The sequence below is a fragment of the Watersipora subatra genome, chromosome 1 (genome assembly GCF_963576615.1).
Source record: "Watersipora subatra chromosome 1, tzWatSuba1.1, whole genome shotgun sequence".
Lineage (NCBI taxonomy): Eukaryota > Metazoa > Bryozoa > Gymnolaemata > Cheilostomatida > Watersiporidae > Watersipora > Watersipora subatra.
In genome coordinates, this window is record NC_088708.1 from 46,518,792 (window position 1) to 46,542,211 (window position 23,420).

The following is a 23,420-nucleotide window of genomic DNA, read 5'->3' on the forward strand; positions in this document are numbered from 1 at the left end:
TGTGATCATTCCAAACCACCCATGGTAGTTTGTGTCAAAACCTCCATGGGTGGTTTGGCTTACCCGAAAACACTCATGGTGGTTTTGGGTAAGCCAAACCACCCATGGTAATCTGTGCCAAAACCACCATGGGTGGTTTGGCTTACCCGAAACCACCCATGGTGGTTCCGGGTAAGCCTGTAATATGAAACCTGTATGTTCATACACAACTTTAGTGGTAGCTCATAACGAAAAGTCTTGTGCACTTAGGTTAAATGCGCTTGGGTAACTCAATCCTTAGAGAGGTATTGGTATCAAATGCCTGTTATGACTAGGTAATGCCATAGCATAGCTGTAATACAACTTGTACTAGTAAAAATCGGATGGTCTGAATTTTTGTTAGCAATAATTGAATCCTTTGAATTTTCCCTGTTCATGGGATCATTTAAATTTTGGGTGGCACCACTGGAATTGTTTGAATTTACCGTCATGGGAGATGTGACACTGTGAGATGTGACAGTGCAAGATATGACAGTACGAGATATGTGTTCTGAATGTAGGAGTCCATGAGAATGATGGGCATGTCCAACTGGCTCCAGTGGTTTTCCTGGTTCGTGAAATATTTTGTGTTTCTTCTCTGCACAACCTTTCTCATGAGCCTCATCCTCTGCCCTCCGTTCACGGTGAGTCTTGAGCTATGTTTTGTCATTTTCTTCACCTTCAGTTTACTTAAACGTTATATGACCGTCTGTTGCCAAACTCTTCTGGTTTCATGAACTTTTATGTTATAGCAAACGGTCTTTATTAATTAATATCGCAGAACTGGGGAGCGAATAGTGGTGACCACCAACACATGCGGAGGATAATTTCCAAGTTTGGTGTTTTATAGCATTCATATTGTCATATATATATTTTTATTGGGCAGTGATATCCACTATGCCACATGGCCTACTTGCCATACTATGGAGTAATTGCGCACATGCTTATTACACCTGTCAATCTTCAATGGCGATTTAAAAAAAATGCAAACTTCACACTTCAGCTAGCATGCTTGAACTACTAGAAAAATACCTGCCCAGACTTTTCCAAAATGCTATAAATATATGTACATGTGTATATGTAGCATAAACTGAATTAAACTTGTAGCCCACACAGAAATAAACAAACTTTTGCATTTAAATTTAGAATAGTATATGTTGATTAAAAATAAATTATCTGTACAATAAATTTTTTATTACCCGTGCAAGCTGGGCATTCAGCCAGCTCTTTTACAAAAGTAAAATGCAAAACATTTTTGAAATTTGCTTGTTTTTTTTCTGGATGGATTCCTTTAGCACTGTACAAATTTTTATGTCTGGCCACTTTAAACCAAATGACACCGATGATTTGCTTTTCGTTCAACTGACATGCATCGATGTCAGTTCCGCCCAGCAAGCATTTCTCTTCTGTTTGTTACAGGTTCCAAAGACCATGAATATTTTCACTTTCTCCAGTTTTTCCCTTATCTGGTTTTTTTTGATGATGTACTCCATCTCCATAATCTGCTACTCTTTCCTTATCAGTGCAATCTTCTCTAAAGGTGAGTGGAGTTTCAATTATCTCCTGATTTGATTTCTAGTTTTGTTAATATTCGCTAGCTGGTCTTTGCAAGCACCGGCACTCCCAGGAATCAGCAGTTTTTGTTAAAAAAAAGATGTGCCTAGACACTTCCAAAAATGACTTCAGTAGTCGTTCATAATGTTTATAAGTAATAAATACACCGTCTCATCGGGTAGTCACATGTTTACATGGCATTTAGAGGAACACAATGCGGCAAATTATAACCAACCTATATTTAAATCATCTGAAACATCTATACCAATGTATCTGCAGTTATACTTGAAGTTTTATTCTAACAATCAAATAGCAAATACGGGATAAAATAAAATATGTCAGCGTGCAACGTGAATGCAACAGCCGATGTCATAACGAGAAGAACAAACAGGAAGTGCGATTACTGACATAATTTTTGGAGAAGTATTTTTCTTCTGAGCATTTTAAGTTTTGACGATTTTAATCCTGAAATATCTTGGCAGTCAGATCACCTAAAACAACATATAAAATCTCAAACGATAAAAAATATCTATACTTTCTGATAAAATATTATGAATCAGATGTGAGTAACCCTTTAAATCCTATAACCATATCTGTTACCCCTCTCAGCTAACGGTGTGTTTACTAGGTGAACCAACTAGTTGGGTGTCTGCGATCCTTACAGTAGAAGTTCTAAATTGTATAACAAATGTAAAGAAAAGTTCACATAAGGCCATTTTGCAGGTTTTAAGTGGGTGCTGCAAATGGCCAATTATTAATCCCACTATGTTTCTCTGCGATTACTGTCTAAAAATATCTGTGCTGGTCTGTTATAAATAGTGTTCAACAGCAGATAGTATCGGACTTTCATGTAGGTATATTACATATTTTATATCTATTACTACCTACCGCAGTGACAACATTCTTTCACACGTATTTCATGTTATTGGTAATTAATTTTTAAAAGGAAATTTATATACTGAATATTATTTCTTTACTCCGATTGGCTGCTCTCCAAGTAATCCTACTGTTTATCTGCTTATTGCTGAGGTAACGAAATGAGTCGCATATCACTTGATTTTAATATTGCTTGATAATTTTGTCCGATTTCATATTTTCAATCACTCAATGTAAATATTCCTAAAACTGTTCATCAGTTGTTTTCTGTCATTGTCTCGACCTGTGCTTCCGATTCTGTAATTAGTAGCCTAGGTTTTGGGTGTTGACTGTATACAGTAGGAACTCTTTTAGATGTTTTGCTATATAAATGCAGAAATGGAAGAGGCATGCTTATCACTGAATATGCTGAGTATCACTGAGGTGCTGCATAGGGCTTGCACGGTATCTCAGAATGTTGTGGGACTCCAACACGCATCACCAAAGTTACCTTGAGGATTTATGGCTATCTAGAATGAACAACTCGATATGTCGCTTGTTAGGTGTGTTCTACCTAACAAGCGACATATCGAGCAACTCGATATCTTGCTTGTTTAGGTGTGTTCCACTAAATAAAATTTATTCTGTTTTAGCCAACAGTGCAGCAGCAGCTGGTGGTGTCTTCTTCTTTCTACTGTATATCCCCTACTCATTCATATCTCCTCGCTATGACACCCTGTCTCTGCAGGCCAAGCTCGGCAGCAGCATTGATTTCAACCTTGCCATGTCCTACGGAATGGTACTCATCGGCAAGTTTGAAGGAGCAGGTTGGTTGGTTGTGTTTTAGAGCGTTTTATATCGATAACTTGTCGGTAAATTATGATGTTTCCTCTCGACAGATTCTAATGACTTTTATTTGGTAGGAAACAGCGTAGTTTTATTGCATATATTGCGTTAAACCTAGTGGCTTATAAACAAAGCATTTCACCACGCAGGTATGTTGAATAGCACATTCATATAAGTCAGGCCATAACTCTATGATCTAATTGAAAAGTAATCACATCCTTGACATCTTTTATATAATCGAATCTCGACTTATGATGTCACAAATATCGTTGCTTAGATGTAGTTAATTGTTAGGAATCGGAGTGCAGTGGAACAACCTTAACCAGCCAGTCAGCGTCGATGACAACCTCACCTTTGGACAGCTCCTCCTCATGCTCTTCATTGACTCTGTCATCTACCTCATCTTCATGTGGTATATTGAAGCCGTCTTTCCCGGTCCTTTTGGCATTCCTCAGAAACCGTACTTCCTGTTTCTGGTAAGATACTGCTGTACTTGTTATGTGGACATAACACGTAACATAACACGTAACATAACAGGTAACATAACAGGTAACATAACACGTACCACAACACGTACCACAACACGTAACATAACACGTAACATAACACGTAACATAACACGTAACATAACACGTAACATAAAACGTAACATAACCTGTAACATAACGCATAACATAACTGTCGCCTGCTCACTTCATACTCTAGCAAATATTTGATGAAATTAAAGATAGCTTGGTGTCAGATTTGATATTAATAAAAATATATTCAAAATGTATATACTTTTGTTTTTGTTATTGATTTTATTGACAGTAGTTTATCTGAATAAGGTTTTTATGTTTGGTATTAAAAATGTATGGCTACATGTTAATTTGAGGTTGAAATTAACATTTTTTTGTCTAATATTAATAGTAATAAAAACTGCCAAGATATTCTTATCACAAATTGTGTAAACATTGCTACAGTACAGTTGTGTTTTGACTATCTCTACACGTTATTATGTACTTATCAATATTAATATGAAACTGTGTATATTGGTGTTCAAACTATTGATAATCTTCATTATACAGATCTCATGTTTGCCCAAGTGTTGTGCCTCTTACGTAGCCAACCTCTGTGTTACATTTGACCTATTTGACCTATGACCCATTTCCTATTGCTCAAATAGCCCTTGTATAACAACACTGCGGTCTTTTATCGAGGTTGCTTTACACATTGTTTAGATGGTAAATAGGAGGAGCAGGTCTTCCTCAGAACCCTTTCAATTAGCATTAACTTTTAGCTAAGGAATAAAAAAATTATAATCAATTAAATTATTATTCAGTGGAATCTCGGTTCTCGAATACTTCGGTTCTCGACCAACTCGATTTTCGACCAAAAAATCTGAGATCTGTTCGTTTTGGATCTCGAACATAAATTCGGTTTTCGACCAAACCGAAGCATGCGCATTGAAATTAAGCGTTCGGGACAGCTACGAAAACAGCAAATATATGCTATGCTTTCAAAAGGCTCTACAAACAAAGGAATAAGCAAATTACACTTAATAAATTCTTTACAAAAAGGAGGGAACGATCTGGGACGGCGTCTCCTCTACCGAAGAGATTTGCTAGGGAGACAACTCCTCTAGTCGAGTTACTCTAAATTGTTTTGGAGAAGGATTCTTCTTCAAAGACATGAAGTAAACGTGTCATTGCTGTTTATATTTTCTTTTTCTTTCGATTTTTGATGTAACTGATCTGTTGCATTTCTTGCTGTTTCATTATCAATTTCTGCAATTTTTTGTATTGTATCTTAACCTTTAATGTTTTCGATATTCTAAGAGCAAAACACATGAAATGTTTGCTTTTTGTTTTATTTTTTCATCATCATAGATAGAAAATCTTTTATTGCAAATAAACATGATCTACCGTATATCTACCCATTTTTATTTATAGTATGCAGTATACAGTACCGTTTATGGTGTAAAATGTTAAAAAAATATTTTACCAAAGTTGTTTTTTTCGATTTGGAACGAATTAACATTCATTAATTCTAATGGGAAAAATTGTTTCGGATATCAAACAACCCGGCTTTCGAACAACCTTCTGGAACGAATTGTTTTCGAGAACCGAGGTTCCACTGTATTTGATAGCAAGACATCATCTGTTATCTGTATCACACAGTTTGTTGTCTCAGAAAAGGATCTGCAGATGAAAAAAGTGGCACGATGTGATTTGTTGGAATATTTAACCATGCAGGGATGTATATTGATCGGTTATACATGTATTTTACACACAGTTTGTATGTGGGCAGTGTAACCTGTAACAGCTGGCTTGTTGAACATGTTGGGTTGTGCTTTGATAGCCTTCGTACTGGTGTGGTACAAGACAAAATGCGGGCCGGCACAGGGCCACTTCCACTACCACCGTGGATGGCTACTCCGAGCAAAACTCTGATTATTTTGAGGAAGAGCCGCGCAACCTCGATGCTGGGATAGAGATTCGCAACTTAACAAAGAAGTTTGGTTCAAAAAAGGTAAGTGTTGCAAACCTTTTGGTTTGGACTCGGTCAATTGCTGTACTTGTTCATCTATATTGAAGGTGAACAGGAGGCGATTTATATTCTGATGAATAAATTGCAAGAAAACCTGTCATATACTCAGTTTTATTGTATACGTGACCATAATGGCTCCATTTCAGGATTTTGTTATATCCTTCGTTTTTCGTGACGTCATTTTATCGTTGCCGGCCATCTTTATAGACAATTTTATCGTTAAAAACACAAAGCTTTTGCAATGATAATTTGAAACCGATGTTTTTGTTTGCAATTTTTTTATTATAGTACCAAAACAACACCAAAAAGTACTAGTAAATAAAAGAAAAATGATTGTTTTCTACAAATATGGTGGCTTTTTCGTGAACGAGCGCATGTGCAAACGACTTGATGATGTCTAAAAAAACGATGGATTGTGTTGCATATCTATGTCTTTCTCACTAAGATTTACACATTTTTGTTCATAAAGCTGTTCCTGGCAAGGCCTTCTTCTCCATAGTGAGAACCTAACCCTATGAATTCTGTTACACTTCATCAGTAATTTTCTAGCCATGTTAATACTCCATAAAGGAATGGCAGAATAAACAATATTAAAATCCTCTCACTGTAGTGTAGCAAGGTCGAAGCCTTTTCTGATAGTCTGACTACTTTAAGTTCATTTTGCTGACGATATGCTACATCTAATTGTATTAGGATATAAAAGCTATGGATTTAATTTAAGTTTATTTAATTAGTTTATTTTAGATTTATAAAAATGGGATTAATATTCAACAATAAATATTTGCGTGTGAAGAGAATTCTAGCTAGTTTATATTGCGACTACCAGATAGAGCTGAGCTGTTAGCTTTGAAACAATCATCTTGATTAATCAGTTAAATAAATATTTATTATTCACCAGCCATGTTCTAGAGGTAAAGTGATGTGGTGGTACAAATGATAATTCTGTGCTGAACATGTGGTGATAATGTCTGTTTGTACTACCTTTCTTTCAATCGACCATAACAACACCTTTGCTACGACTTACCGCAATGCTAATTCCTCTTTTCTGTGTTTATAGTTTATCCACTTCTCTGGTCATGTCTAATACATCAGCTTCATACATTTTATTTTTCTAGCCGGCCTAGCTTCTTACCATGCTATCTCTTACTATGCAATCTGTTTTGATTTACACCAATGGCATCAGAACTGAATTGTCAAATTTACTGTTTATAATTAATAGTCCATACGTAAATATAAGTCTCAATGTCTGTCGTCTGTCTGTCCAGTTTTAGCAACGAAAAATCACCATCGTACTGGATCTGAACTCGTAACATTCCAACCGCAAGTCTACTAACAAGCGTGTAACTACTAGGCTAGACCATCTTATCATTCTCAATTGTTTATCTATCCTTATCGCGATTGCATATGGTAAACATGTACTTTTTATTAGTAACTAATATTACCTTTTTGCGTTTGTTTTTCTTTGGAACATTAAAAAAAAAAAATTTTTTTACCATAACCCATTACCTTTTTTATTTGTAATTTTCAAATGTGCCATTTCAATTTCAAGTGTGCCCGTTACACTCTTATTTCCGTTTTTTTCTAAGGTCAATCGCTAAATCTGCAAAGACCAAATACTTTTCACATTGACAATCGTATTATCTCGAGTAAGAATTGCCTTTACATTCTCTTTCCGTTTGGTCAGATGAAGTACCAAACAAGACAGTCCGATATCTCGTTTCTACATTTATACCAGTATCGAGAGGTACCAGTATCGTTGTATTCAAAGTTTTGATGGATAGCTCCTGCTGCAACAGTAACCTTTTTTATACACACACTTCTACGCACTCATTGTTATTATTAATTCAACATTCATGATTTTTATTTTATTTGCTCAGTTTGTATTAATTGTATCAGTATTAAATCATTTTTCTCCATAGTTGTAACAAAACTGAATTTATCTAGCCATTACTTTGTAATTATTTCACATTTAAACACCTTTACATTTGTTTTATTTTTTCCTAGGTTATTTGAACTGCACAAAGCACTATTCTCATGATATGAAATTTGAAAGTTAGAATGGTAACAGTTATTATATGTTACATAAAAATAAATTTCTGTACAAAGACTTTAAATCACCTGGGCAACATCGAGTATTCATCTAGTATTTATATCATTATGAAACAGAAAATCGAAATGTCTCTACAGTCTCCTGGCGAGAGACAAGTCATGAACCAGTCACGAAAGTTGTTGACGACATCAGATATTTTAACATACAACTCTTGCAGGTGGCAGTCAACAACCTCTCTCTAAACATGTATGACGGACAAATCACGGCTCTTCTAGGACACAATGGAGCAGGAAAGACAACTACCATGTTTATGCTTACCGGTAGGGCCTTCATCAAGTCCTGTTAAAATGTGTGTAAAACTTCAAGGTTTAAGTTGTTAGGAAGGACTGAGCCATCTATTTGCATCTCTTCCTATGTTAGTGCTCTCCTAACTCTGCCTTAGCAGTTCTTTTTCCTGCATGACGTAAAATATGTCAGCCGTTCATTTATAAGCTAGTCTTTAAAAAATTGACTAGTTTCGTGGTGTTATAGCTTACACTTTTGGCATGTATTATTGTGCTACGGTACTGTTTGGCTTGTTGAGTTCACACATTTCTCAACATTACGGTTATGCGTCACATTTTCAATGTGTAAACACGTTCAGTCTCGACTTGATATGCATATAAGAACGATCTTCTTTCTCGCATCCATGAAGCTTCTCTCCAACACTTACATTTGGTTGTTTAACTGTTTATATTTGAGTATGATTATGCATGTACAGCTAATTTCTGGTTATACTGGTATAATTCACCCTTTGTGTAGCTGTTTCCACCCATTCGTTAAGTGGCCATGCTGAAATACTGCACACCACTATTACTGCTACCACTTGTTTGCCTAGTGTATTGCGTCACACATATAATGTTATAGTTAAATAGTGTTTGAACCAGGTTATCTTTGCTTATCATGAACCAAAACGCTGATGTATTGTTTATATGGGGCAGGCTTATTGAATTTTATGAAGAGTTGCTACTCCTGCAGGGTTCATGCCTCCAACGAGTGGAACAGCAATGGTCAATGGTTATGACATAAGGAAGGACATCAGCAGCATCAGGTCGAGTCTTGGACTGTGTCCTCAACACGACATACTGTTTGATAACCTGACCGTTGAGGAACATCTCTACTTCTTTGCTAAGGTAGAATATCAGTCTAGGTGCCACGACCTTTTCTTCTGCATTGAGTGGAATCTCCTTCGTTCAACTCGGTTCACTTGCTAAATAGTGTACCATTCTTTATTTCTGTGACAACTCCTATTATTGTTCGCTGGTCACTTTATTTGCTCATAAACTATACAGTTTACCCTGCCATACAACATTATTTTGTTGGCATTATAAGGCGAAAATGTTGTATAGAGGTGTAGAAAAGCCCGTAGTAATACTATAGCACACTGTACTACCAGTCATGGAACTGTTATCAGTAACTAACATGCCTTATCTCACAATGGTTAAAGATAGCAGACCTCTGCATACAAACTAAGAAGTGAAAGACTGCCTCTAGGACATAAGTTAACCCCACACATTGCTAGCTAAAATTACTTCTCATTCATTCACATGTTTTACATGTGCTTATGCCCACGAGTACTAGGTATGCTTCCTCACACACGCCATAGATGTATTTTTCCCACACGCCATATATGTGTTTTTTCCTACACGCCATAGATGTGTTTGTCCCCACATGCCATATATATGCTTCTTCCCACATGCCACAGATATGCTTTCTCCAACATGCCACAGATATGCTTTCTCTAACATGTCATAGAGGTTTTTTATCCGTACATTGACGTTACACACTCATACAAACGTCATGAGTAGGTTTTTTACATGTCATAGGCATACTTTCTCTCCCATGTTCTGATTATGCTTTCACTTGCATATCATGGCTGTACTTTCACCAATGTGTTGCGCATAAGCTTAAAAGTAGATAATCATACATCTAAGCATTGCAGGAAACACCATTCTCTCTAAACAACTGTATGACTGTATTTGAGAATGTACTTTGTGTCTCTAGTAAACAGCTACCATATATATAAAATTCTACCCACATTTACTATTAAATATCATTAATATCTACCAAAATATGTATTAGCTATATTACTATTGTGTTTGAGTATATTGTTTGCTAATAGTAAAAACAATAGCAAACAAAATAAAACAACAATCATTGAGAAAGTCTAATAACCAACAGAGTACAAAAATGACATAAAATTCATGCGAATCTTGCTGGGTGGTGCACTCTAACTGTGCATTGCTTGCTGGCTGGTCTAACTGTACACTCTAACTGTACATTGCTTGCTGGGTGGTGCACTCTAACTGTGCATTGCTTGCTGGGTGGTGCACTCTAACTGTGCATTGCTTGCTGGGTGGTGCATTCTAACTGTGCATCGCTTGCTGGGTGGTGCACCCTAACTGTGCATTGCTTGCTGGGTAGTGCACTCTAACTGTGCATTGCTCGCTGGGTGGTGCACTCTAACTGTGCATTGCTTGCGGACATATGTTAGCGGTAATACTGATAGGCAATATTTGTGCAGTCCCAAAAGGCACGGCAAGATGAATTGCCCTACTGAGTTTGTACTTATTTAATCTGACCCAAGAGTTAATCTGACAAGCAGCTTACTTAAAGCCATACAATAGCGATTCTCCAACTCGCCTAACTGGTCAACATTACCTGCAGTGCTGGGAGTATAGAATAATTCTATATTAATATGTAGTAAAACCTGACACAACATTTAACAAGCTTATGATCAACCTTCGCTGTTGGAAATGTATGTACATGTATGAGAACATTACCTGTTTGGATCGATGTATTATAGAGTGTGGTAAGTGTTCATTGTGTGCATCAATGCAGATTAGAATAAAATTCAATAACATTTGAAGTAAAGTCCTTGACATAGAGCTCATAAATTTCTACGAAGGCTTTTATTTGGTGTTGCCATTTGTGTGTCTACTGTATACAGTTGGCCGAGTGTTGGTGGGGAGACAAATCCACAATATATTTTTGGTTTGTGTCTCATCTCGCTTCAATGATGAGGGAAAGGCTAGAAATGAACTAATATTATATTATCTATCTCTTAGCTCAAACGTTGTAAGAGTGAACAGCTGAAGACTGAAATAGACTACTATATCAAAACTCTCGGCCTCGAGGAGAAACGATCGAGTTTTGCCTCGACACTCTCTGGCGGACAGAAACGCAAGCTCTCAGTTGGAATCGCTCTGATTGGTGATAGCAAGGTAATTTATCTCACTTGTGTTTGTGGGATGTATACGCTAGTCAGTTTTTGGACTGGCTAGGTACAGTCAGCTGTTAGAGTCGTCTGCAGGCTGCCAGGTTCCCTTTAAGGTATATCTAAAACTGCTGGTAGTTCGCTATGCTGCAACCAAAATAGATGTTTCTAGGTAAATCTCTCTTATGTAGGTCTCCATCATTAACTAAGTGTAGGCTATGAGGAAACTTTAACGATGAACTTACACAAATTTGTAGCAGATTTTATTAGAAAGTATCAGTATTTTTCAACCATTTGCGATTGTTGTTGATGTTTGAGATGATCTGACTGCCAGGATGTTTCAAGATTGAAATCGACAAAACTTGATCGCTGTTAAAACGTTATCAATGTTGCGATTGTTGATATCGGCTATTGATTCAAGTTGCAGCGTTACGTGTCTCTATTCTGTCAGTTTCTTTGCAATTATGGACTTCATAATCACTATTCTGCTTGATCTGAGTATTTTAACCACGATTTAGTTTTGTTGATTTTAATCTTGAAACATCCTGGCAGTCAGATTACCTCAAACATCAAAAACAATCGCAAAGGATAGAAAAATACTGATACTTTTTTACAGAATCTACTAAAATTTGGTATAAGTTATCTTTAAAGACAGGTAGGTGTAGCCATGCACTGGTAGACTAGGTAGGTGTAGCCATGCACTGGTAGACTAGGTAGGTGTAGCCATGCACTGGTAGACTAGGTAGGTGTAGCCATGCACTGGTAGCTATCCCATACAGAACATTTTTTAACATATGATTGACATGTTCATTGCTCTATTGGAATAAGAGAGATTCGCGAATTAATCCATTAACAACATTTTGGGTATTATCAAATATATCTGTTATATTTGGTAATATCTTGGGGTCGGTTAGCTTAGTCTACAAATATTAAGCATCGATGAAAATCTTCGGCTACACTTTCCATGATACCTCACAGTGGCATATGCGCAACTATTGTCACCATAGCCTCTACAGCTAACCCAAATCATGTAAGAACTAGCGCAATTCTTCCACAGTTGTGAGGGGTAAGTCACTGGAATACCCTTATTCCATAGACATACTCCCTGCTAACACGAACCCCACTGCACTCTTAGTATGAGCCAATACCATGTTAAACATAAGGTTGTTTTATTGACGCAGAGCACTCTTATCACATGTTGGTAAGTCATGCAGGAAGTTAGTGTATGTTGCAAGTCATTAGGATTGGTGCTTGGAGCAGTTGTTTAAGACTAAATGGCGTAAAGCTTATCGGGACGTCAGTCTTGTGCCTCAATAAAGGGTTGTATAAGCAGAATGTCGCAACTAAATCCTACAATCAGTGATTAGTAAGAGTTTTCAATGGGCGTGTTTACTACTAGTAGCATTATCAGTGTCAGCCTCCTTCCTGTCATGAGAGTAGAGTGGAGTAATAGATAACTGGTGATAAGGCTAGACATGTCATACATATCTTTAGTGGACATGTTCGCAACTGTAGGCAACGTAGTGGACATGTCGGCAATATGTAGGCAACTGTAGTTGACTCTAATATAATCATGTCCTACTTAGCCTTAGTGGACATGTCCTCAATGTTTGTAGACAACTGTTGTTGCCTCTAATATAATCATGTCCTACATAGCCTTAGTGGACATGTCCGCAATATGTAGGCAACTGTAGTTGCCTCTAATTAACCATGTCCCACTTAGCCTTAGTGGACATGTCCTCAATGTTTGTAGGCAACTGTAGTTGACTCTAATATAATCATGTCCTACTTAGCCTTAGTGAACATGTCCTCAATGTTTGTAGACAACTGTAGTTGCCTCTAATATAATCATGTCCTACTTAGCCTTAGTGGACATGTCCTCAATGTTTGTAGACAACTGTAGTTGCCTCTAATATAACCATGTCCTACATAGCCTTAGTGGACATGTCCTCAATGTTTGTAGACAACTGTAGTTGCCTCTAATATAACCATGTCCTACTTAGCTTTAGTGGACATGTCCTCAATATTTGTAGGCAACTGTAATTGCCTCTAATATTGAATCATAGTTTTTGTTCAGCATTTAGATCTCTTTTTATTAGTACTAGCACCCTGGTAGTCCGGTCAGCCATGAGAGATTGCTAGGTGTAATAACTATATATACAATTATACTAAAATTCAGGAGGGTGGTTGAGTGGCACAGAGGGTGTGCCTTCTGTGGCTGGAACCCAGGTGCAGAAGGTTCCTGGGTTCTGAGCTGAATTTTGGTGTTTTAATCTTGTGTGATGCCATCTTTTTTCACAGCATCCAGCTGTGGCTTCGGATGGACAGATTATTATTGTAGTAACAATTATTATTATTATAACCGTCTACATAGTACTGCTCCGAGAAAGAGCGACCTTCTGATTTCATCAAAGAAGTGTTCTATAATTTGACCTCGTAGACAGCGAGATTTAAATTCATTTTAAAAATGTTGATTGAAAAGCTATCCTCATCATTTCTAAATCTCAAGCGGAGCCTAAATACTCACTGCATTAGTGTAGCAACAACAAATCATGTGTTTGTAACAGACTTGTGGGAGAATGCAAGAGCTGATTTATCCGTTTTCTCAGTATTCCAGTATCCTGTTCCGCTGAGTCTGAAAACAGTCAGTTGGAGTCATTGTGATCATCACTCAGTGTATAGCTATATTGTTTATCTTTAATTCTGTTTGTAATGCACGTATTTGTGTGTTGTATAACAATGTTATGCTCACATATTACGCTGTGTGGTAATCGCGTTGTTTTCAAATGTTCGCACTCATACATCATGGCCGCAGTAAAACAATGTTTGTCACTGCCATCTCACATATTAGAAAGAAACTGACGTAATAAAGGATTTCGCTTTAAAATCAAGTTTCCAAGTCGTAGATATTTTTAATCAAAATTTTCAAAATATTTTTCCTGGATGTATTTGGTAATGGTTAGGTTGCCTGGCAAGTTTAAAATGAAAAGTTGTGTATTTATCAAATGAATAAGTTTTTATCTAATCAAATAGTTTTATTAGGAATAGTTGTAAACAGGAAAATTAGGAATGAGGAAAATGAGAGCTATATCCTATATGTATGACAAAGTCTCACTGATTTGCATTACATGATTGTGGCATCAATTTTCTGTTTGTTACTTTGCCACACTAATTCCTAACTACATCTTTGCCAAGTCATGCCAATACCTAGCCTCACTTCTTAACCAGCTACAATCATATATATAACAACATTATCACAATCTTTTATGCATCGGAAATAACCACTCTAGTGGTGCACTATTCATAATGAGCAGGGCTTAGTTTGTGAAACCCGTTTGTTGCTGGCCATTTCATTGTTGTAGTACTATTTGACCTAACCAATATCTTTGCATATTACTGCCTGGTCGCAACACCATCTGCGTGTATCACTGCCTGGTCACATCAATATCTATGTGTACTACTGCCTGGTCACATCAATATCTGTGTGTACTACTGCTTGGTCACATCAATATATGTGTGTACTACTGCCTGGTCACATCAATATATGTGTGTACTACTGCCTGGTCACATCAATATCTGTGTGTACCACTGCCAGTTTCCACTTATTTTTAGAAAGTGTTTTTAACACACATTTTGCTATTGCAAGTTAGTGACACTCCTTGAATAAGATATGCGCAGTATCCGATTTATATATGATGGAGGATTAGGTAGTTGCTCTCTTTTGTCTCACATCGGTTTTTGTCTATATCTATGCAACCTAATATTTTTTATGGTTATTTTATATGCATCAGATACTGTTATAACTCTACATGATTGTTCTACATGTAGATTGTTCTTTCTAATGTGCAGTTTTTATATAGCCTATAGAAAATTTGATATATTTTATATATAATTTTTTTATTTCAAGAATAAATTTATTTCATAGATAGTCATACTGGATGAGCCAACATCAGGAATGGACCCGTCAGCGAGGAGACACATGTGGGACGTACTGCAGGCTCAGAGGGCAGGTAGAACTATGATACTTTCTACACATTTCATGGATGAAGCTGACCACCTCGGTGACAGGATAGCTATTCTCGCTGACGGAGTCGTCCAGTGCTGCGGCAGCTCTCTTTTTCTCAAGAAAAAATATGGTTAGCAACTATCAATTATTTTATTTTCAGAAATAAGTTATTTTGTGATGACACGTATTGCAATGGTCAGAACTGTGGCTATGGTCAATGCACTCGAGGACACTTAGTTTTCTATTGCCTGCTGCGTTCACTATATTTTATACACTTTAATGGCTGCAAATACTCTTTTCCTAACACAAACCAGAAATCTTTAGAATAAATAATCAATGACATTGTCTTTAGACTGTTTATGGTCATCCATAAGACCGCAAAAATTGGAAGGGAAGTAAAACTGACAACTTGCCATTTTTAAGGTGCCAGCAAAGACTTTCCTATTACTCATCACAGTTATCTACAAGCATGAATCAATCAATAAAGATTACATTGTAGAAGTTGGGTGCAAATCAAACTTATACTCATCAACTCATTACAGAAAATACTATTTTTATTTCCAACTGTGACTTCTTCTCAAAGCACCATATTATTGCTGTTTTAATGCTTAAAAGACCAACAAAGTCTAGATGAATACAACATTTGCTTCTATTTCCACAATTGCCTTTCAACCTCTTAGCCTAAAATTTCTTATCAAAAAGGTGAAAAAGTATGATTCGGTGCAGCTATGTGGTCAGATGTATGATTCGGTGCAGCTATGTGGTCAATGTATGATTCGGTGCAGCTATGTGGTCAATGTATGATTCAGTGCATCTAAGTGGTCAGATGTATGATTCAGTGCATCTAAGTGGTCAGATGTATGATTCAGTGCAGCTATGTGGTCAGATGTATGATTCGGTGCAGCTATGTGGTCAATGTATGATTCAGTGCATCTAAGTGGTCAGATGTATGATTCAGTGCAGCTATGCGGTCAGATGTATGATTCAGTGCAGCTATGTTATCAGATGTATGATTCAGTGCAGCTATGCGGTCAGATGTATGATTCGGTGCAGCTATGTGATCAGATGTATGATTCGGTGCAGCTATGTGGTCAGATGTATGATTCAGTGCAGTTATGTGGTCAGATGTATGATTCGGTGCAGCTATGCGGTCAGATATATGATTCAGTGCAGCTATGTGATCAGATGTATGATTCAGTGCAGCTATGTGGTCAGTTGGGGTGTTTCCGGGCTCTAAAGCTCCTTCAGGTCGCTAGATTTTGCTGTCGTGCCGATACAATTACACTATGGAGACACTATGGAGACACTATGGAGACGCTATGGAGACACTATGGAGACACTAGGGCTGCCAACATAACTCACCATTTGAAGTTGATACGCATTTGCGCAATCACATCACTTGCCAAAATAGAACATGAAAATGATTTTAAATTCTAGGAAATAGCATTATTCGCTTGACACTATCTTATTGTATGTTATCTTCTTGTCTGGAACTGCGATGAATAATGTGTCAACACAACTTATTCCTGCTTAGAAACATCAGTGAAAACATTGTTTCCCATTTCAGGGGCTGGTTACCATATGGTGATGACTAAGAGGGCAGACTGTGATGTGGAGACAGTAAACAACTTGTTAAAAAAGTTTGTTCCTCAGGCCAAGCTAGAAAGTAAGAGCTCTGACTAGTTCATAGATATAAATATTGATACTCTTTAATGTTTTATAGACTATCATCACATTTGCCAGGCGCTACTAAACCTTTCGGGACGAGTTTTGGGTGGAAACAATCGCTCTGCTATTGTGCTCAGGATTGTCATTCCTTTCAAAAACAATGAAAATGTGTGACTTTAAGAAGTATTAGTTCCTTTTTATTCATAGAGTTACGAAATGTACTAGAAATCTAATTGAGTACTAATTGCTTATTCCAGTATAAACAATTATCTGGATATTAGCTACTTTATGTATGTGAATAAAATAGTATGGAAATTCCATATTTCAATTGAATGAAGCATAAAAAATAAATATTCAAGTAACAAGCAGTTAAAAGCATATAACTGTCACCCGGGTCAGCTAATGTTTATGCATTTTCAGAGTTGAGATAATATTATCTGGATATATTGTGATTAAAATGTTGGTCAAAAAGAACAACCCTGCATGTAAGTAATGTAGATTTTAGTTGCCGTTCAGTTTATCAATTGGTTGAATTGAAATGTGATGCGTGTGCAGCCATATGTGATTATAATTTAACACGCAAAAGTAAATACCCTTTTTATGAATGCTACTTCGTTTTAATGATATCCAGATAATAGAACTTTCCTAAAAATATCAAATATTTTGATCCACAGGCTTTTGAGATAACGATATGTGGATAGTTTTCATAATTTCCACCCACAGAAACAGCGAGTATGAACATCATATATGTGTTGGGCAGATACACACTGGAAAGGGTCCGGCTGATTGAGTGAAATCACATTTGAGTCATTATCACCCTAAATGTGAAATATCACTATGCAATACTTGTGTAAATGCTTTCTTTTAAAGTTTAGCTGATTAACACGGGAACTCATGCTAATGTGAGGCATACCACAGTGCTGGCAAGCGTTAGATTTCTTGTTTATGGAGTAAGAGCATGTTACAGCATCCATAGAGCACGCGTACATTGTGACGAGTCTATGGGAGGCTTATTTAAGACATATTTGAAAATTGAATATGGAGAAGAAAGAGAGGTGCTTTATATTAGGTCACCAGATTGCCCGACCTCGGTCTGGCATATCTCTGATAGAACCTACGTCTCTTCTCTGCTCATTACTAGGCAATGTCGGTGCGGAGTTGTCCTACATTCTTCCTGATGATCAAGTCTCCGCCTTCCCAGAGATGTTTTCTACCTTGGAAAAAAGCAAAGATTCGCTCGGGATTTTGGGATTTGGAGCTTCGGTTACCACAATGGAGGAAGTTTTTATGAAGTATGTGGATAGCAGGAGTTTTCTCCTCTTTTTTATTTTAAACGAAGTGAACCAATAGCTGCTGCCATCACTTGAAACTGTAGTGCTGTCTTTAGTCAGCAGTATCAGCTATTGTGTTGATTTCATACCATGTTAGGGAATGTAGATTTACGAACGTGTTACAGACACTTGTATTTGCGATGTCATCAGTCTGCATTGTGCGAGAGCATAATTTTTAAGGTGTCTTGTACATGCATGATTTTTTAAAATAAAAGTATGCTATAATCTTCTTACATTTTCTAAAAGTCAAGTTTGGTAAAACAGCATCAACGGTCTCATTGTGTCTGATTTCAAAATATGGCTTTACATATTTAAACTGTACTCTAACTGTGGGTTTAAACACGGTCTCAACCATTTTTATTGTTTTAGTATAATCTATAGTGTGTCTATCTTTTATGTCAACAGCAATCAACCAATCGAGTGAAAGCTTTACGAAACTGCTCTAACTAGTTTACAATTTCAGGAAGCTGTCACTTGGCCCACGAATCATGAAACTGGCCTAGCTCTTTCACGCTGATGCTGTGAAGGCTTTATAATCAACAATTTTTTTTATTTGTTTGCTAAAGCTTCTATATTATTCATGTATCCCAGTATATGGTTAGATATCAGGAGTTGTCTCCTTTTTTAAAATAGACTTTAGACATTTGGCAGAGTTCATCAGGCTACAATAATGAATGTTATCATTATACAATTTCACTATCTGCTTTATAGGAACATATTTGACGACTTAGTATTTCTGTTCGATAAACTTACTTAAGGTGAACCTTTACCTAATTGAATCTGTAAAGTAGGTATGCAACCTACTAAACATTCTTTCATTCATATGGCTGAAATCTAGGCGTTTCTGTTGGTATTATTGTATTTATATTGGGCATAATTTAGCTACTCGTTACACTATATAGAACAGATCTATTCCTATTGATGAAGTTTATAAAGTCGAACATTGACTCACAATCGCCTTTACAAATGGATTTCCTGACATCGGACATAAAGTTTGAACTAATATTTGTCTCAACATGTGGAGTAATCTCCCAGCATGTGATGTCTGAAATTTTTTCAATCAATTTTGTAAAATCATTTTTTTCCTTTAAAGTCATTATCAGTCTTAGGACCCATGGCTCACGAATTAGTTATATATATAGTTATATACATGTAATGAACTAAAGTTTGTAGTAAATATTATATCAAGTGTGATGTTTGAAGTTTTTCAAAAACTTCTGTAAGAGTGAAAATAAGCTTGTAGAAATGATTGATAGCCATGTAAATAGTAAACAATAAATAAATTGACTAACTAGGGTAAATCTAGTGTAAGTTGGAGTAATATAAGCTGTGTGTGTCTATGACTCAACTGCTCAACTCACATTTCCATTCACGTGTCTCATAAGTTAAGTAAAAATAAATACTTTCTTACTGATTATGACCAAAATTTAATTTTTCTTTTATGTATACTTCAGAGTTTGATATACATTTTATGTAGTTTTATAAAACTCTGTTGTTTTAATGTTACATTATATGTAACTACTTGAAGTATTTCTCGTAGTTTTAGACTCTAGAAAGAATTAAACACAACACAATGTATTTTCACTAGAATACTTGCACCAGTAACTGATGGTTTTGACATATGAACATATCATCAGAATAAATTAATTGCATTTGTCAAGCTTTGACAGTACACATTGCCGGTACTTTCACCAGCCAGCAAAGTTTAATGACTTTTTCAGTAAAACGGTTCAGTGATTTGGCTGCATTATAAACAACAGTTGAGAAGTCAGCGCTGACATGTTTATAATTTTGCTGACTCTATGAAGCTGACAGTTGGCTTTTAACTGCTTACAGAGTTGGCAATATTAAGGCATCAGATGACGCTGGTGACCATGACTCCGCGAACACAGGTAACTATGTGAGGTTTGACAGCACTGAGCCGGATGAACATGAATTTGAGACGAGGAGCAGTAATGTTTCAGGTATTCTTGATGCGAGGCAGCGCTCGGTTTATCCCTCCGCCACAGATTTTATCTTTGCTCCTCAAGCACCTGCCAGCACCTGGCAAGCACCCGCCACCGCTCAGCATGATTCCACAGATTACCTCAGATTTTCAAATAAGAAACAGTTTTGTTCATCCCTTCTATTCAGATTTTGGAAAATTATTCCATTATTTGATCGTTGATCGATATATCACATATGAAAATATGGTTTAAAGGTAACTCACTCGATGTGTTATAACTTGTGGGTAGTAAACCTGTTGGCAGAGGGTTAAGCCTAAATCTCATGCAAATAATGATGATCATTTTGTTTATTTGCTGACTTTTAGATGAAAACGATCATCCTCCAGGTATAGCCTTTCTTAGCCTGTGCTCATATCAATCAGTTTTCTTCGCTCGTATCATACTCAAGGCGTTGATTTGCACCTATTCCTTTCGTGGTATTCAATTGCTAGCTAGTCGAGTGTCAAGTTGGTAAAGGTGAAAATCGGTAAAGTCTGTTACAATCTAATAATTCTGTATAACTTCATTAATTAGCACCCTGCGAGTATCAGCATAATTTTGTCATTTATCATCGGATATAGATGAGTTCAATTCTTTATTGTAACAATGATATATAGTATAACTCTTATAACATTTAATAATTAATTAATATAATAATTATTAAATAATATATAATTAATCATTATTTATATACAATGTCTTGCCTCTCCTGTCATGAAACTGCCTGTAGCTGCAAAGATAAGTGCAACTGTTTTCCATAACTAGTATGTATATATATATAAATAATTGTTTCCTCACCTCGGTTAACCCATATGGATGGTAATTTCAGTTGCGAGTTTTATAGCTTATATACTATATAAATATATATATATATATAGATATATATATGTGTGTGTGCGTGCGTGCGCGCGTGCGTGTGTGTGTGTGTAAAAGCGTAAGATCCGTGCAGAGTGCTCAATGATAAAATCAGAGCAAGTTAAAATCAATAAAACAGACTATAATTTTAGATAAAACACTTCATTACTAATAGTTTCATGCTTGGTAAGAGCAATCTTGCCAATAAATTGCTCTTACCAAGCATGAAACTATTAGTAATAAAGTGTTTTATTTAAAATTATACTCTGTTTTATTGATTTTGTATATATATATAGGTCAATGAGAAGGACCGCGCTAAGATTCTCTGGAACTTCTATATATACAAAAATGTATATATATATATATATATATATATATATATATATATATATTTGTCTTGTTAGTCTTTGTCTAGTTATAATAGGTACTCTAATAATTGTACACATAATATGGCTGATGCATCAACTATATATGTGCATTGTAGTTAGTGTAAGCCTATCAGGTGTGTATGTATAGTTTAGCTAGTTCATCAGATGTGTGCAGACAGTTTATTAAAGGTTGACTTTCAACAAAATTCACATTACAGTTATTTGATATCAAAAGATTCACCGTGTCTTACTCTGCTGTGTTCTAGGTGCAAAATATGTGGAAATGTGATTACAAGCTCTTAAAAGCTCAAAAACGAACAGTTGATTGCAGCCATCACGAAACCGCCGTAGATTGGAATCAGTTTATTTCTCTGACGTAGTCATTACATTTGGTTATTGTTTTGTCACGTGATGTTCTCACGTAAATGGAAAGGCCAATAAAAGGCTCAATATAAAACTTCTTGTAGCACTAGTTTATGACAAACACTTCGGATTTTACCGAAGAAACCATATCAAATATAGATGCTCGCTACTTTACAGTTTTGTTTCGGCTTGGTCTAATCATCTAATCATAATCTGATCATGTGACCCATACTTTGCGGATAATTTCTGCAGCATTTTTCGATTATCACAGGTGACTAACAGGCTTGTCATGTTTATCAGAGAATGATATGCACTCCTTCAAGCTAAGGTTGGAAAATTAATCAAATTTTGAGCTTTTAAGAGCTTTTAATCACATTTCCACATATTTTGCACCTACAACACAGCAGAGTAAGACATGGTGAATCTTTTGATACCATATAACTGTAATGTGAATTTTGTTGCAAGTCAACCTTTAAGCATTTCAGATACCCATATGTAATATAGTAAGAGCATCAGTCAAACACATGTATTGTCTAGAAGATGTGTCCAATGCATGTGTAGCAGTCTAGGTAGTAATGTCTGAGGGTTTTGCAGTCGTACACGAAGTCGAAAAGAACAAGGGGGCAGCTCTGTTCACTCAGCAGTTCACTGCCATGCTCATCAAGCGAATCCTCTATACATTGAGAAACAAGAAACTTACTCTCTCTCAAATTGTGCTTCCACTTCTGTTCACATTGCTAACTATTATCGTCCTCAAAACTTTGCCCGGTACCGATGGCACAGCTCCTAAATTGCCTCTCAGCCTTGACAAGTATGGAAAAACAGTGGTATGTTGCTATTTTTTAGTATTCTACTAGTATGATATTAATCTCTATATTGATATATACATGTATATTAATATGTATAAATTGATCTATAAATGAGATCTTGAAGAGCTCATATTTGATCATGTGTGCACCAAGATTTGCTTGTGTGCCCAGTCAATCAGAATTAATAATCTATATTTTGCATTCTGTTGTTGCTATTCATCACAGTTACATATTGCTATTATAATTCGTTAGCGCTTGTTGACTGCTCGGTGTAATCTTTACCTTTTACCTGGTCACATGCTTGAGTTGACAAAGAATACATTTCTTGCTATATTTTCAATTAATACTGCTATACCAGAATAATCATTGTTACATATAAATTTTTTGTAAATTTAGAACACACAAAGTACAATATAAAAAATGCTACTAAATAAATATAAATCTAGATAAATAATTTTTTATCTTGAAATATTTTAACCAAAACTGCGGTTCACGTTTTTGGTAAGTTACTAAAAGTATGCATGTGCAAATGGTAATATTAAACTGAATTAATCATCTGTTTTTAACTCTTCCGAAAAACATAAGCATGTTGTTGTTTTCTTAGCCTCAGATTTTAACATAAACCTTTAAAAAAATTTATGTTTGATGATGCGTGTATATTTGCCATCGATACTGAAGAGTTTCAAGCGAGTACAAGTATTGACTGTATACGGTATCATGTGACCAAATTGTTGGTCTAGACGCAGAACTATCCAATTACAGTGAGTATAAGCACATAGATGGATCCTAATATAGTCAGTGTCAACACATGTATAGATACATCTATTAAAAAGTGAAACTGTAAAAAGGACATATCCTTGTCTAGAAAACAAATGAGTGTTACTGATAACTTTCAAATACAAATACTCACAGGCAGTGATATAAAAA

At 36.1% G+C, this 23,420-nt stretch overlaps 1 protein-coding gene across 1 annotated transcript in view; it reads left to right on the forward strand.

Annotated features, from left to right (window-relative positions):
* Positions 1-23,420, forward strand: part of LOC137410588 (phospholipid-transporting ATPase ABCA3-like) — a 77,962-nt gene that overhangs the window by 1,194 nt on the left and 53,348 nt on the right. Inside the window, exons 3-15 of the mRNA XM_068096032.1 lie at positions 540-662; positions 1,438-1,558; positions 3,081-3,254; positions 3,568-3,749; positions 5,614-5,784; positions 8,070-8,172; positions 8,870-9,024; positions 10,960-11,115; positions 15,034-15,244; positions 16,682-16,780; positions 17,924-18,074; positions 19,950-20,077; positions 22,279-22,511. Coding sequence (XP_067952133.1) covers positions 540-662; positions 1,438-1,558; positions 3,081-3,254; positions 3,568-3,749; positions 5,614-5,784; positions 8,070-8,172; positions 8,870-9,024; positions 10,960-11,115; positions 15,034-15,244; positions 16,682-16,780; positions 17,924-18,074; positions 19,950-20,077; positions 22,279-22,511 — 2,007 coding nt within the window. The remainder of the gene's footprint in view (positions 1-539; positions 663-1,437; positions 1,559-3,080; positions 3,255-3,567; positions 3,750-5,613; positions 5,785-8,069; positions 8,173-8,869; positions 9,025-10,959; positions 11,116-15,033; positions 15,245-16,681; positions 16,781-17,923; positions 18,075-19,949; positions 20,078-22,278; positions 22,512-23,420) is intronic.